Source organism: Acanthisitta chloris, unplaced genomic scaffold, assembly GCF_000695815.1.
Source record: "Acanthisitta chloris isolate BGI_N310 unplaced genomic scaffold, ASM69581v1 scaffold2267, whole genome shotgun sequence".
NCBI classification, from domain to species: domain Eukaryota; kingdom Metazoa; phylum Chordata; class Aves; order Passeriformes; family Acanthisittidae; genus Acanthisitta; species Acanthisitta chloris.
In genome coordinates, this window is record NW_008681861.1 from 8,457 (window position 1) to 23,456 (window position 15,000).

At 45.0% G+C, this 15,000-nt stretch overlaps 1 protein-coding gene across 1 annotated transcript in view; it reads left to right on the plus strand.

Moving 5' to 3' along the window:
* MKI67 (marker of proliferation Ki-67) overlaps positions 1-9,932 on the plus strand; it is a gene marked incomplete at its 3' end in the record, with an annotated part of 17,520 nt that extends 7,588 nt beyond the window's left edge. Inside the window, exons 6-12 of the mRNA XM_009078242.1 lie at positions 117-422; positions 3,481-3,652; positions 3,739-3,873; positions 4,291-4,774; positions 4,886-5,144; positions 5,856-5,922; positions 6,963-9,932. Of these exons, the coding sequence (XP_009076490.1) occupies positions 117-422; positions 3,481-3,652; positions 3,739-3,873; positions 4,291-4,774; positions 4,886-5,144; positions 5,856-5,922; positions 6,963-9,932 (4,393 nt within the window). The remainder of the gene's footprint in view (positions 1-116; positions 423-3,480; positions 3,653-3,738; positions 3,874-4,290; positions 4,775-4,885; positions 5,145-5,855; positions 5,923-6,962) is intronic.
* Positions 9,933-15,000: the final 5,068 nt, after the last annotated feature.

Here is a 15,000-nt window from a genome sequence, read left to right on the forward strand (position 1 = left end):
ATGGTGATGAGCAGTGATTAGAGTTCTATGTCCACTGCTTTGGAGATGTTCCTCCAAAAGGAAGGAAGGAAAAAATCCATCATGTACTAATTCTATGTGTTGTTCTTTTTTACCAGGAAAAGAAAAGGTCACCAAAAAGTTCACCGGCCCAGAAGTCCCCAAGTGCCTCATCCCCTGCCTCAGGGAAGGCAACACCTTTTGCTTTAGGCTCTCCAGCACCATACAGAAAAGGGAGATTCTCCATTTCTTACCCTCCAACAGCACTGCCCATGGCAGAGGAGAAGGATCCTGGCACAGCAGACATGAATCCAAAAGAGAAAACACCTCAGTCTTCTTCTGCTAACCAAGATGAGAAAACCTTTGGAAGAGCTACACCTGCCAGATCAACAAGAGGTGCCCAAGTTCGCTTGAAGAGCACTCCAGTGAGGGGCACTCCCCTAAAGAGAAGAAGTGGAGCTGTGGCAGTGATCAGTGCCAGGAGAAAAAGTGGTGCCTCCAGTGCCAATTTACTAGGTTGGTTTCAGCAGTTCTTTTGGGATATTCATTTTAATGCTTTAAAATACAGGAAGAAAACTGCCAAAGGTCTGGTTTGGTATCCAGAGGCCACCAAAGTGTTGGAATGTCTTCTGGCAGCTGTTGGGCTTGTTGGAAGCAACTGGGAAGTGGAAAGTGTTGCGTTTTCTTGTGCTCATAAAGCAAATTTACTAAAGCATCTCTAAATCCACATTTAGAACAGAAATCTGAGTGTTCAGAAGGCGAAATTGGTAAAATGAACATTCTCTTTGCAAGGTTAGTTATAGTGTTAATCCTTCAAGTCTGTCAAGTTCAACTAGTGTTGAATTACATCAGTTTTGTTTGGAAAATTTACACAATTTGCCTTCAGTTTGGTCACTTTGTGCCTTTTTGTACATGGCTCAACCTTTGCCCAGGGACTGGACATTCACCATTAACTCACTTAACTACCGACAGTGATACAGAACAGATACCTGTAATACAGTGGTGATAACTGGGTCTTAGTTGAGTGTTTTGAAGTTGATTTGAACATTGAGCACTGGGTTGGAACATTTTTGACAGCATTGGAAACACTAGGATAGGGAAACTCTTCTTGCAATTTTTATCCCTGAAGCAACTCAGAAATATGATGATTTGTCTCCTGTTTTCATCAGTTCAATCAACTTGACAAAGTCAAACTTAAAGCTTCCCTCCAACACCACCACCCACTCAGGAATTGTCATTCCCTCACTATTGTTCCACTCATTTTAACAGCAGGTCAGACTTTTCATTTCCCACCAGCTCTGCCATGTGGAAGTGTTTTTTAGCATCAGTTTCTTCTGTAGTATGAAAAGAATATCACAGTTCCTGCAAATTTTGGATGTTTACTTTGTATCCAAAATAAACCTCTGTTTCCAGTGCTTTTCTAGATAATTTCCTGGGTTATTGGCATTTTTCTCTGCATCCTGAACACTCAAGCAATGACAGCTTCAAAAGTTCCTTTGATATGTAGAGTTACATAGAACTCTGACTAGAGAATAATAATATCCTTTAATTAGGAACAACATTCTGCTTTTTATCTTTACTTAAAATGTAAGTTTCTTTTACATGTTCCTTCTCATAGTTTATTTCTGCCAAATTCCAGCTTCGTTTATTACACAGCTCTAAATAATTCCCTGACCCCTCTGCTGTTGTGATAATGGTGACTTTGCTTTGGGAATTTCTGGAGTGTTTACAAGGAGAAGGTAATAAAAATAAACTGAGGGAAAGCCTGTGTAGATCTAAACTGCAGGAAATAGTTTTCCAGGCTATGAAATTCCTGAGGAAGGTGGTAGAAAAGCTGGATCTAAGCCATTTCTCTGATGTTAAATCTCACCAGAGGAAAACTCATGGATAATGAATGAGACTGAAAGGCTCATGGCAAGTTTCTATTGGGAAAAATGATATCCTTACAAGAAGAGTGAGGTTGGAATTGGGTCAGTGTTGAGTTCTGGGATCTAACGTTATTGGATATTGTGTGAAGCTTGTTCTGTTCTGGGAAACCAAGTGGGTACTTGGACTCCTGTTAAACTTCAGCTGAAATTGGGGGTTCCAGCTGAAGGTGTTTCAGAGGGTAGAGCACTTTAGTGCTGGTCTTGTCAGATGTTCCCACCACTTTCCTGTCCCTGACTGCACTGAAATCATAAATGATTATGAACTTCCATTTATTCAGCTGAGAATTAAAGTGGTTATTTTTCATTTGCTTTCTAGTTGCAAAATCTTGGGCAGAAGTGGTAAAATTAGGTGTTGCAAGACCCCAGTCCAGGACTGCTAAAAGAACTGTCCGAAAAGGAAGAGCCCTAAAGAAGACAAACCAAATACCAAAGGTATTCCCGTTCCTTTTCCTGTTTCTTTCCCTTGTTTTCTTGCATAACCACCAAGCAGCTTGTATGTGTTTTGCTCCAGAAGCTGAAGCTTCTGAGTGTGACGTTGAATGGGTGTTGCTGTCTGTCACAGCATATAAGGCATGTGGATTTTGTCTCAAATAAATCAGAGAATCATTAAGGCTGGAAAAGGCCTCCAAGATCATCCGATCCAACCTTTGAGTGAGAAGGTCCCCCTTGAGCCTTCTTTTCTCCAAGCTGAGCCCCTCCAGGTTCCTCAACCTCTTGTGGTGCTCCAGCCCCTTCCCCAGCGTGGTTCCCTTCCCTGGACACACTCAGCCCCTCAGTGTCTTGTCACGAGGGACCTAAAACTGACCCCAGGATTTGAGGCATGGTCCAGCACACAGAGATGATCACTGCCCTGGTCCTGCTGCCACACCACACTAAAGACAAACCAGGGGCCACTGGACTTCTCACCCACCTGAGCAGCCCATGTTCAGCTACTGTTGACCCTTTTCCACCAGGCAGGTCACCTGGTCAGAGGAGGAGATCACGTTGGTCAGGCAGGACCTGCCTTTCCTCACCCACCTGAGCAGCCCATGTTCAGCTACTGTTGACCCTTTTCCACCAGGCAGGTCACCTGGTCAGAGGAGGAGATCACGTTGGTCAGGCAGGACCTGCCTTTCCTAAACCCATGCTGGCTAGGCCTGATTGGTTGTCTTGTATATGCCATGTGTTTGCATTCAAGATGATCTGCTCCATGCATCCCGGGCACTGAAGTCAGACTGACAGGCCTAGAGGTCCCTCTGTCCTCCTTCCAGCCCTTCTTGCAGATGGTCTTAACATTTGCACCTCCAGTTGTCTGGGACCTTCACAGAATGGTTTGGGTTGGAAGGGACCTTAAAGACTATCCAGTTGCCCCCCCTGCCATGGTCAGGGGCACACCTCCCACCAGCCCAGGTTACTCCAAGCCCCATCCAACCTGGCCTGGAACACTTCCAGGACTGATCCAACCTTCCCAGTGATCCAGGACTGATGACAAATAATGGAGAGCAGCTCGGAGAGCTGTTCCACCAGGAAGAATATTTGTCTACTAACCTTTTTCTTTTTCTTTTTGCCTCTGCAGGAGGAAGAAAGGAAAATCAAAGGGCACTTCAGCACAGGTCATGCAGGGTCACCTGCTACAATAGTTGTAGGCAGATCTTATTCCACCACAGTCAGATCAGCTGGACGTGTCCCTAAGGTGGTAAGAAATCCAACCCTGAAGCTGAACATGAACATGGATGAAAGCTTCACAGGTAAGAGCTTAAAGTCTGGTGCTCCTCTGCCAGCTGTGAGTTCTTGTAGCCAAACATGTGCTCATTTCTCCAAATGTAATTTCTAGGAGTGTCTGAAATGTTTCAAACCCCAGAAAATACGAGTGAAAAGACCTTACCTTTGGCTGCTGCTGGGAATGCTGAATGGACACCAACCTGTGCTGCAGGAGACACTTCTGAACTGAACACTCCTGAGGAGTCTGGTGGGTTTGTTACTTGAAAACAGGAATGGTTAGGGATATTACGGGGTAGTAGCAGTCTCAGCCTAGACTGAATGTCTGGAGATGAAGCATCTACCAACCCATGAAAGGAACCATTGATTATTATCAGGTATTCAAAGACGGTTTTGTAGTTCCAGTAATTTCTGAGTAGGTTATTGTCTTATTCATTCTATTTGCTATGAATGTTCAAACTGGTGGATTGTTTCAGCCAAATCTCTGCTGGCTCAAGACCACAAGCCCCTTGTGCTCAAAGCACATGGTTGGAGTTTGATTCCTGACTATTTGAATCTCTTTTTGGCTCTGACTCTTTGAACCCATTTTAGTTATACAGCAATTAGAATGCTTAGGTTTTCTGCTTCGTTCTTCCTCCAAATGACCTAAATCCACTACTTATTTCAGGAGAGATGCTGGTGTCACCATTAAATAACTCAGATGCTTCAGAGCAGAAACAAGAGAGTCCAGGCATTCATTACTTACTGAGACAGGCGTTGTCTCCAAGCTCTGTGTTTGATGAAATAGCCACAAAAACTCCTGCAAGAAGAAAAGCTGTGCAGAAAGATAATATTAGTGTGTCTAGATTGTCAGTAGTTCCAGCAAAACAGGCATCTCTGGTGAAAACAGGAAGGAAAAGGAGGACTCCAAAGCAGAACTCGGAGCCAGTTGAGGCCATGTCAGGTATGAAACGGCTTTTAAGGACCCCAGAGCAAAAGTCAGAGCCAGTAGAGGCTTTGTCAGGCATCAAACAGCTCATGAAGACCCCAAAACAGAAGACAGAACCTGTAGAGGCCCTGTCAGGCGTCAAGAGGCTCATGAGGACCCCACGGCAGAAGCCAGAACCACTTGAGGACCTGTCTGGCATCAAGGAGCTCATGAGGACACCAGAGCAGGAGCAGGAGCCAGTTACAGATGAAGTTGCCTTTAAAAGGTTACTGAGGACTCCAGTACAGCAAAAGGCAGCAGGAAAAGCTGTGGCATGTGTCACTTCCACCAAGAGAACCCCAAAGGTGAAGTATCAACCAGTAGAAGACATGGTTGGGATCAGTCGCATCTTCAAGACACCAGAGGACAAAGTTGAACCAGTAGAAAACATGTTTGGCATTAGCAGATTGATGAAGACTCCAAGACAGAAGTATCAACCAGTTGAGGACTTTGTGGGGCTGCAAAGGCTCATGGCAGAGCCCAGGCAGAAATCTGCTGTTGAGGTGGACTATGGTGGAGTGACAGAACTGTTTGGAACACCAGAGGAGGTGAAGGTAAAATACTTTAGCTTTTGGTGGGGATGGAGCTATGCTTTGAGTTCTTAGGCCTCCTAGTGGGACACCTTGTATTGTTACAGCTTGTTCTAAGCAGAGCTGTGACTGTGTTTGCCTGTGTTAATGACTTTTCTGTGAAGGGAACTGTTAAACAGTCCCTGAGAGGACTCTGGATCACCATTGTGACTTTACAACTCACACCTTCAGCACTTGTGTCATTTGTCATTTGTGTTGGTTTTCATAGAATCATCAAGGTTGGAGGAGACCCCTAAGATCATCAAGTCCCACCACTGATCTGCCACTCTGCTGGAACCCCTAAACCATATCCTCATGTTCCTTAGGTCAAATCATCACTGGGCTTAGTGCTCAGCAGTGTAGAACTCCAATCAAACACTACAGGACACTCAATTCCACTTCAATACCCCAAATTTATTCTGAGCACTCATTTAGACACTTGTTAACTAATTGAATTAACACTGCTTCTAACTCTGCAGTGTTGTCTTCCACCTTAAAATCTGCTGCACTGGTTTAGATGACAAGTCTGAAGTTTGTTACTATCAGACATGTGGATGTAGTTCTAAATCTAAGTTGATTTCAGTTATAGAGAGAAGGATTTGCTAAGAATTTTCCCAATTTTACTAACCATTGGTTGGCTCCAGAATTTCTTCTCCTGTCAGACCTGAATTTATCAGTTATTGTTGATTCTCTTAGGTCAGAGCAGTAAGTGTTATGGATTCCCAGCAAGATGCTCCTACTCCTTGTTCAAATTCCACTCATGGTAAGTACAGACACTTTGGTTAGGGGAGTAATGAAATAATCTACATTTTGAAGTTTGAAGCTGAGTTTTGAACATTGTGGAATACACAGGTTGGTGCATGTGTAGCTCATGGAATTTGTGCAGTCATCACTTGTGGACATCAGGTGATGGAATTCTATTGGTGTAGATGTAACTGTGTGGTAGTTTGGTGTGGGAATGTCATCTCACAGGATAACAGACCTGGAAGGAACCACAGTGGGTCACTGGTCCCACCTCCCTGCTCAGGCAGGGCCAGCCCAGAGCATAGGGTTCAGGGTTGTGACCAGAGGGTTCTGGAATATCTCCAGTGAGGGAGAATCCATTACCTCTCTGGGCATTCTGTTCAGTGCTCAGTGACTACACAGAAAGTTCTTCCTTATATTCAGGTGGAACTTCCTGAGCATTAATTTCTGCCCATTGCCTCTTGTCCTTTCGCTGGGCCCCGTGGAGCAGAGCCTGATCCAGTCCCTGACACCTCCTGCAGGTACTGCAGACATTAATGATGTCCCTAGGAACAGCCCCAACTCCCTCAGCCTTTCCTCATCACTGAGCTGCTCCAGGCCCTTCAGCATCTTTGTAGCCTTCCACTGGAGCTGCTCCAGGAGCTCTATGTTTGTCTCATACTGAGGAGCCCAGAACTGGACACTGCACTCCAGAAACACCTCACTAGAGATGTGCAGAGAGCAGGATCACCTCCCTGACTTGCTCTCCTAATGCACCCCAGGATACCACTGGCCTTCTTGGCCCCTTGGGCATTCTGTTGGCTCAAGGACAGCTGCTTGTCCAACAGGACCCCAAGATCCCTCTCACAGAGCTGCTTCCCAGCAGCTCACCCCCAGCTTGTACTGGTGTCTTTGATTTAGGAATTGGTTAAAGAATTTCTCTGTTTTTAAACTAAGACTTTAAGTGTGAGTTGTTTGAGCAAGATGAGCCTGTGAGGAAAATGAAACTCACAGATACTTTGATCAGGCATTGTAATGTCTAACTTCTCTTTGTCTTTTCTGAACCCAACCCTGTTCTAGAAAATCAAGGACAAACTGCCCAAGGTGAAGATTCTCAACAGAAGGAATCAACTGGTGAAGACCAGCCAACCCAGACATCAAGGAGGGGCAGACCAAGGAAGACTGTACCTCCTGCTTCAGCCAAACAGTGTGCACAGAGAGGGAATTTAAAGGAATCGCAAAGTCTGGATGCAGCCAGCACCCAAGAGGAGATGAGAACCATCACATCTGAAAGCAAAGGAAGAGGAAGGAGAACCAGGCGTTGTGTACAAGAAGAAATCATTTCAAAGCAACCTGAGCAGGAAAGACTTGAAATTGGGTCAGTTGTGGAACCACATGGAGCCACTCAAAGACCAGCAAGAGGTGGAAGGAAGCAACTGAAGGAGTTAAAACATCCAAGTGAGAATCTTGAGTCTTGTGTTGAAGATTCAGGGCTACAAGAAGAGTCCACAAGTATGAATCAGGCTGTGCAGGAGCAGTGTGGCCTCAATGACATAATAGAAACTGAAGCTGGTCCAAGCACAAGGAGAGTCTCTGATAACCTTCCAAATCAAAACTGTCAGCTACAAACTGGTAAAAAACCTGAGAGCAAACCTGATGGAAGTGGTAGAGAAGAGTGTGAAGAAGTGCTGCTGTCACCTTGGAGGAGAACTAGAGGGGCAGAGAACACAGAACCACTTATTCCAGCTAAAAGAGGAAGAAGAGCCAGAAATGACCAAGCGAAACAAGTTCCTTCAGCAGACCTTGATGGAACAAGAAGAAAACTTCGTAGAGATCCATCAGCAAAGATTATCCAAAGCGATGAACAGACTTTTGATAAGGGTCCTGAGACTGTCACAGCAGAAGAATCTGAAAGTGAAACTAAACCTGAAATAAAGGTAACAGAGAAGAGTGTCAGGTCTTTAAGGAGCACTGGAAATAGGAAGCTCTCAGCTGAAGTGAAAGTAGCAGATATTTGTGAGGTTGCACTTGAAAATACACAAAGCACTCAGGAAACTGAGGAAACCTCAACTGAAACACAGTCACACAGCAAAAATGGCATTAAAGCATCTCAGGGATATGGAACAGAGAATGCTAAGGAAGTTAGAAGAGAGAGAGCTCCTTCTGCAGAGGCAAACCAAGCTGCTCTGAACTTGGAAGCAACCAGAGGTGCAGTACAGGAAACAACCAGGACCAGAAGCAGGAGAGGCAAAAAAGACTCTTTGGAGAACAAGGCTGATGAATTCACTGAAGATGTGAACAAGATAAAGCTAATTACACCCAAATCTAAGTCAGAAACAGAAATGGATGAACCTTCTCTCAAAGATCCTTTGGGCTCTGTTTGTGGCAAGGACACATCCCAAGGCACAAAGGATGGGAAGAGCCCAGGTGTCACCTCAGCAAAGAGTGACAGTCCTGCCCACAGCCCTCGCAGGAGGACAAGGAATGAAGTTCAGCCAAAGCCAACTGCACTCCTGCAGGAGAATCCAGCACAGAGAAGTGGAACAGTGTGTAGAAGAGGAAGAGGCAAAAAAGTGAGTTTTGATCTTGAAAACAGTTCCAAAGTGGATGAAGGAAAGAGCTTACCTGGGGAGGAGGAAGGAACAGCTGACACAGGCAGTCAACACGAGAATCCACAAACTGCTCCTTCACGAGGTAGGAGAGGCAGAAGAAAGCAAGTTGATTCCATTCCACAAATAGCTAGTCCTACCTTGAGGGAAACACAAGACCAGATCACAGCTGAGGCTGTTGTGAAGGAGCAAGTCTCAGGTGAGGAAGCTAATCCCTCGGCAGGAGACAACCCACCGAGGCGAGGGAGGAGACAAGAGGTCTCTGCAGCACCACAGACTCTGAGGTCTCCTTCTGTCAGAACCAGGCGTAGGCTGCTAGAGGATGATGAGAAAAAGGCTGTGAGGGAAGTTGAAAGTCCAACTCTGGGACATCAAGCTGTGCAGGCAAAGGCAAATGCATCGGCAAGGGTCAAGAAGAGAAAGATTGATGTAGCAGCAGAGGCACAAAGTTCAGCTCCTCTCCAGGGAAAACGCGGCTCATCAGACACTGGAGATGAGGGTAGGAATGAACAACAAAATGTGCCCTTGGAAACAGTGTCCTGTGAAAAGGAGAAGCCATTGGGAAGAGGCAGAAGAAGAGAAGCTGCTGTGGTGTCACCCACAGCCTATTCCATTTCTCTTCAAGGGAAACATGGTTTGCCTGCAGGGAATGGTGGAGAAGGAGCTCCAGAAGCATCAAAAGAAGAGCAAAATCTTTCCTTGGAAACTTGTGATTCATCTGGAAAAGAAAACCAGCTGAGAAGAGGCAGAAGGAAAGGAACTGCCCTCTTGTTAGAAGCTACAGATTCTACTTCCCTTCAGGGAAAGCGAAGTGGTAGAAAAAATAATGCTAGGGAGGCAAAAAAGCTGATTTTGGAGAAATCTCCTTCCCAGGAAAACAGGGATCTACCCAAACGGAACTCAAGGCAAACAGGCACTTCACTGGCTGTTAGTTCCCCCTCACTTCAGGGTTTGCTAGAAGATGGTAGGAAGGAAACTCCTGAAGACCCTCAGGAAGGAGCTCTATCTGCAAGAGAAAAGCCATCAAGAGTGGGCAGAAAGAAAGCAACTTCTTCCCCATCTGAAGAAACTAACCCCACTTCTCTCAGGGAGAAACCTGGCCTGCCCAAAGGCAGAGGTCAAAGGGGGATTCCAAAAGGTGAAGATACATCTCCATCAAATAATTCATGCCAGAGAAGGATGAGGCAACTGAGGAATAACAGCAGGAAGGTAGAATTCACATCAGGTGCAGCTACTCCTGTTTCTCCGCATAAAAACTTGGCAGCAAATGGAAGCAGTTCAGAATCTCAGAGTGGGTGTTTGGCACCCACTGGTGCTGAGGGCAGTGATCAGAGTGGAAAGGGACAGCAGGTGAACCCCAGGCCCCAGAGAACCTCCACCTCTCGCAAAAGGAGAGGGCAGCTGCCAGCAGAGGACTTGGGTCCCAAGAAATTGAAATCAGGTGAGGCAAAAATTTTTGTTCTGTTTTCCCAGGACACCTAAGTTATGTATAGAAATAACAATAATGTGTGCAAAATTCTCCTGGTACTGTGAGCTGCCATGCTCTGATGTAGGTCATGGAGTCATAGAGCCATTAAGGTTGGAAAAGACCTCCAAAGTCACCAAGTCCAACCTGTGACCATCACCACCTTGTCAGCCAGACCAGAGCACTGAGTGCCACGTCCTGTTGTTCCTTGGACACCTCCAAGGATGGTGTCTCCACCACCTCCCTGGGCAGCACATTCCAGTGCTTAACCTCCTTTTCCATGGAGAAATTCTTCCTGATATCCAACCTGAACCTCCCCTGGGGCAGCTTGAGGCTGTTTCCTCTTGTCCTGTCACTTATTCCCTGGGAGCAGAGCCCAATCCCCACTGTCAGGGGGTTGTAGAGAGCAGTAAGTTCCCTCCTGAGCCTCCTTTTCTCCAGGCTCAGCCCCCACAGCTCCCTCAGGCTTGGAATTCCCAACTCAATATGATGTAACCTCTAACCTCCCATGATGCAATCAGAACACATCAAATAAATGCATTGAACTAGAAATTACAACAACTTCTTAGAGCTAAAACTTGAGGAATTTCCTGCCACAAAACTTCCAGTATCTTCACTTTTGCAGGATTTTTCTTTGGTGTTGGATCTGTTTAAGTTTTCCATATGAGTGGAAGGAATTTTAGCTCCAGTTGTAGCTAATTGGTTTTGGTACTCTCATTAATGTTAACCTACTTTCAGAAATAGCTGTAAATCTTCAGGGACTGAACTTCAAGGATATTGGATGTGCAGAATTATGGGGTTTGTGTGTGGTTTGTTGAATTCATAGATGAAATCTTTGGAATGTTGTCACTGGGGACATTTCCTTTAAAAACAATGGAAGGGAAGATGGAGTTGGGTCAAAAATGTTTGGGTGACGATGCAAATTGACAGTGAATTTTTTCTGTGTACCAACAGGGAAGGAGGAAAACAGATCCCTACAAAGAAGGAGAAGAGCCACAACTAAGGAATAAGGTGGGGAAGAGGATGTAAGAACATCTCAGAGTGCTGGAGCCAGGACAAGATCCAGCACAAGAGCAAGAAAATAGAGTCCCAGAAGCAGTTAGAAATCAATTCAGTGATTGAACTTGCAGGTTTTAATGTGAATTGATTTGCACTCAGGTGTAAAACTCAGATTTTAAGCTCAGGTTTCAAGAATCCTGGGATTGCTTTGCAAAATACATTCCTTGAGGTGTTTCCAGGTGCATCCTAGATGTGTTTTCCTAGCATTGTGGCTCCTAAGCCATTGGGTGCTTGTGCCAAACTGCAAACCTAATCATGTCCCTTGCTGCTGCCAACTGAAGCTCTTTCCTGCTTGCATTTTCCTCTGCTGAAGTTTTGTTTTACATTAGAATGCTGTAAATATCCTTTGTCACAAGAAGCTTTAGCTCCATTAGAAATTACAAACATGAATTTTTCTTATTTGGTTTATAAAAATAAATTTTCTCGGACTGAAAAGTGCAGGTTTTGTAACTCATTAAATTGGTAAACAGTCTGGGACTTGTGTGGTTTGTGTTCTTAATAGTTCCTGTATCATTGCTACTCTCTTACAAGTGGATTTCAAAGGTTCTGTTGGCTCTAGCTGCTCTGGTTTGGACATTGTTTGGAGGAGCATTTATGAGGCATTTGTCTTCAAGACTGGTGGTTTCCTGTGACTATTAAATGCATAAAGGGACAAAATTCAGCCTAAGTATCAATTTCTTTACCTGAAATAAAAAGCCTAAATGTTTATGTGATCTGTGAGGAGTTGCAGATGTTTCAGAAGTTGTAGATGTCACTGAAGTGTTAAGGTTGGAAAAGTCCTCTAAGATCATCAAGTCCAACTGTCCCAAGGCCACCACTAACCATGTCCCCAAGTGCAACATCCACAGAGCTGTTAAATCCCTCCAGGGGTGGTGACTCCAGCACTGCCCTGGGCAGCTGTGCCAGGCACGGACAACCCTTTCCATAAAGAAATTTTCCCTAATATCCAATCTAAACCTCCTCTGGTACAACTTGAGGTATTTCCTTTCATCCTGTCCCTTCTCGTCATCTCCCCTCTGACTGCACCTCCTCCTGTCAGGGAGTTGGAGAGAGCAATAAAGTCCTCCCTGAGCCTCCTTTTCTCCAGGCTGAGCTCCCCAAGCTCCTTCTGCCACTTCTGGTCCTCCAACCCCTTCCCCAGCTCCATTCCCTTCTCTGGATGCCTCCAGCCCCTCAGTGTCCTTGCAGTGAGGAGCCTCAGTTGGATGCTGTGTTTGGATCTTGTCAGCTCTGCTGCTTGGGAATGAGGAGAGCAAATGGCTCTTCACATGAGTTCATGTTTGGGATGTCAAAATGCATAGGACGCTTGTCCAGGCCTCAGATATGATGTTAAGATTATTGGTTTAATTTAGGTTGTGATTTTGTTTGTGTTTTCAATATAAGGAATGGGTTTCTTTTAAATCTACTTCAATTCCAGTGTGTGGATTTCTAGTGCTTAGATCTACTCATACTTTCCAGTTAGCTTTGTTGCTTCCCCTGTGTGTTGGCTGTACCAGAAGCTTTCACTGACCAGGAGCCAGTGGATGGACAATTCCTCTTGGCACAGGTTCTACCTCCAAAATGTTTCTTGTGACTGGAGTCAGCCCTTCGTGCTGGTCATTGCTTTAGGGCTGAGGATTCTGTTCTCCAGCTTTGATTTCAGCTTCCACATGTGAGGAACATGTTGACCCTAAATGTTTCATTGGCTTATGGCAAAGGATTTTTACAAGAGCACGTAGTGCCAGGACAAGGGAAGTGGCTTCCCACTCCAGAGGTCAGGGCTAGGTGGGATATTGGGGGCAAATTCTTCCCTGTGAGGTGCTGAGACATTGGCACAGGTTGCCCAGAGCAGCTGTGGCTGCTCCATCCCTGGGAGTGTTCCAGGCCAGGTTGGATGTGGTTTCTGTCGAGCAGTTGATGCCCAGTGTAGGTAAGTGGAAGACTTTAAATACCTCAATAATAACCAAACCCCAGTCCATACCTCACCAGCTGCTTGTGCCTGCTGAGACACCAGGGGAGACACTATTTCTCTTAACATAACAGGTCCTAATGGTTCTTTAGACTCAGAAATTCCCTCCACCACGTTTGTTAGTTTAATTCTCTTGCTAGCCTAGTCCTAAGTGACACTTGAGTGACTGTCACGCACTTTTGAGGCTTATCTGTTCAGAACAGATTCAAGACAGTACCTGGTACTGTCTCATGTCACCCAACCAGTGATTCTATGTGTTATAGTAAAGTCTTTGAAGAGGATTTTAAACTGATGTGGTTTGTTGTTGGAGAATGGCTAAGAGAGCAGGGATATAATCCTGGGGAAGGCCAAAAAGAGCTAGGCCACAGTCCCCTGGGAATGTACAGACACAGTCCTGGGAACGCACCTGGGAATGCAGTGTACAAGCAAGGCTCTGGAGATAGTAACTTATATATAGATAGGGAGTAACTCAGCTGGGCAGATGGCAGATGGCAGGGGTAACTCATCCTTGAGGGTGAGACAAACAGGTTCGAGAAAAACAGCTAGGAATGCACCCAAGGCTGGGAAAGCAGGAGATAAGCCTCACAGCTGCAGCTGTGAGTAAGGGGAGTACCTGAATGCTATCTTTAGAGCCTAACCAATTAAAAATGATGGATAATTGTACACCTGCTTCTGCACTGTGTAAAAAAGAGCCTGTCGGACAATAGAGATGGAGCTTGCTGTATCACCCACACGGAGTCGGCCGCTTGCTTCCCCGAGCGGGATCTTCACCTTTCCCAACTGTTTGTGGGTGTGATTTGATCAGGAAACTGAAAGTATTTGAGGGGTGAACAGGATTTGAAGATAGGAATCTATGGACTTCATTCTCAGAAGAAACAAACCATGGTCTTGAGTAAATCACATCCAGTTAACACATAGGGGGAAAAATAAATGGGGGAAAAAATTTGACCCAAGTAATATAAAAGGCATGATAAATAGAATATATTTTGGTGCTTTGGGGTTTTTTTAAAACCATTTCCCAATCAAGGCATCCCTAAAACTTTCGCCCTAAAGTCTCAGAGGAAAGCAAAGTTCTACCATCTGGCCTGGAATGCAGTCTCCTCTGTGTAAGCACATGTGCACTGTGCCTGGTTGGGATGTCTAAGGACACACTGAGGAATATTTTTCTGACACTAATGAGTGGTTTGTTTTTTCCCCCCAGTAACTGATGTGTCATTGTTGTGTTTGGGCCAAATCATATTAAAGGAGTGAGTTCTCCTCCATAGCTGCTATTTCTCCCCTTCCTGCCAAAATTTTTGCAGGAATTGCTGCTTTTCCATTCCCACCTTCCCAGGCTGTGTCACTCTTCTCTGGCCTTGGGCTAAAGACTAGCAGGGAATACTGGTTTGTTTGCAGTGCCAGGAACACACATGTCCTGTGAAGGTCTATGGAAGTCCAGACCTGTTTGATGAAGAGATGGACTAAGTAGGATGTGAACAACCTGTTGTAAAAAATACTAATCTGTGGAATTCTCTGAGTAATTGGTGTTGTTTTCTCAGTTGTGGGAATGTTCTCAGCCAACCAGGAGAACCAGCAGGGGAACGAGCTAAGTGGCTGATGTATTTTGCTGGACAAAGCTGTGTTTGGTTGCACCTCAGACACACAGGTTATTGCTTTGTTCATGGTTCACAGCCTTTCCAGGGCAGATTAACTCAGCTCTTTGTTTTAGATAACCTCAATTCCTGTTGATTCCAATTTTATAAAGAACTATTTTGTGGGCAACTATATTTCTACCTGTAAAAATCTACCTCAAGGTAGATCAATCCCAGGAAGATGTGTGACAGAGCTTTTAATTGAGGGGATAACCAAGTGAATAGTCTTCTCTTGCCCTTGAGGAACTTTGTTCCAAGAAAAACGTCAAATTAACTCATTCTTGATTTCTGTAGTATCACGTCTGCATTATTGGTAGTATGACAACACAGATTGAAAACAGAACAGGAAACAAGGTAGAAGAAGTTCATTGCTAACTTTTTTCCTTTTTGTCCACTTCTAACTTTT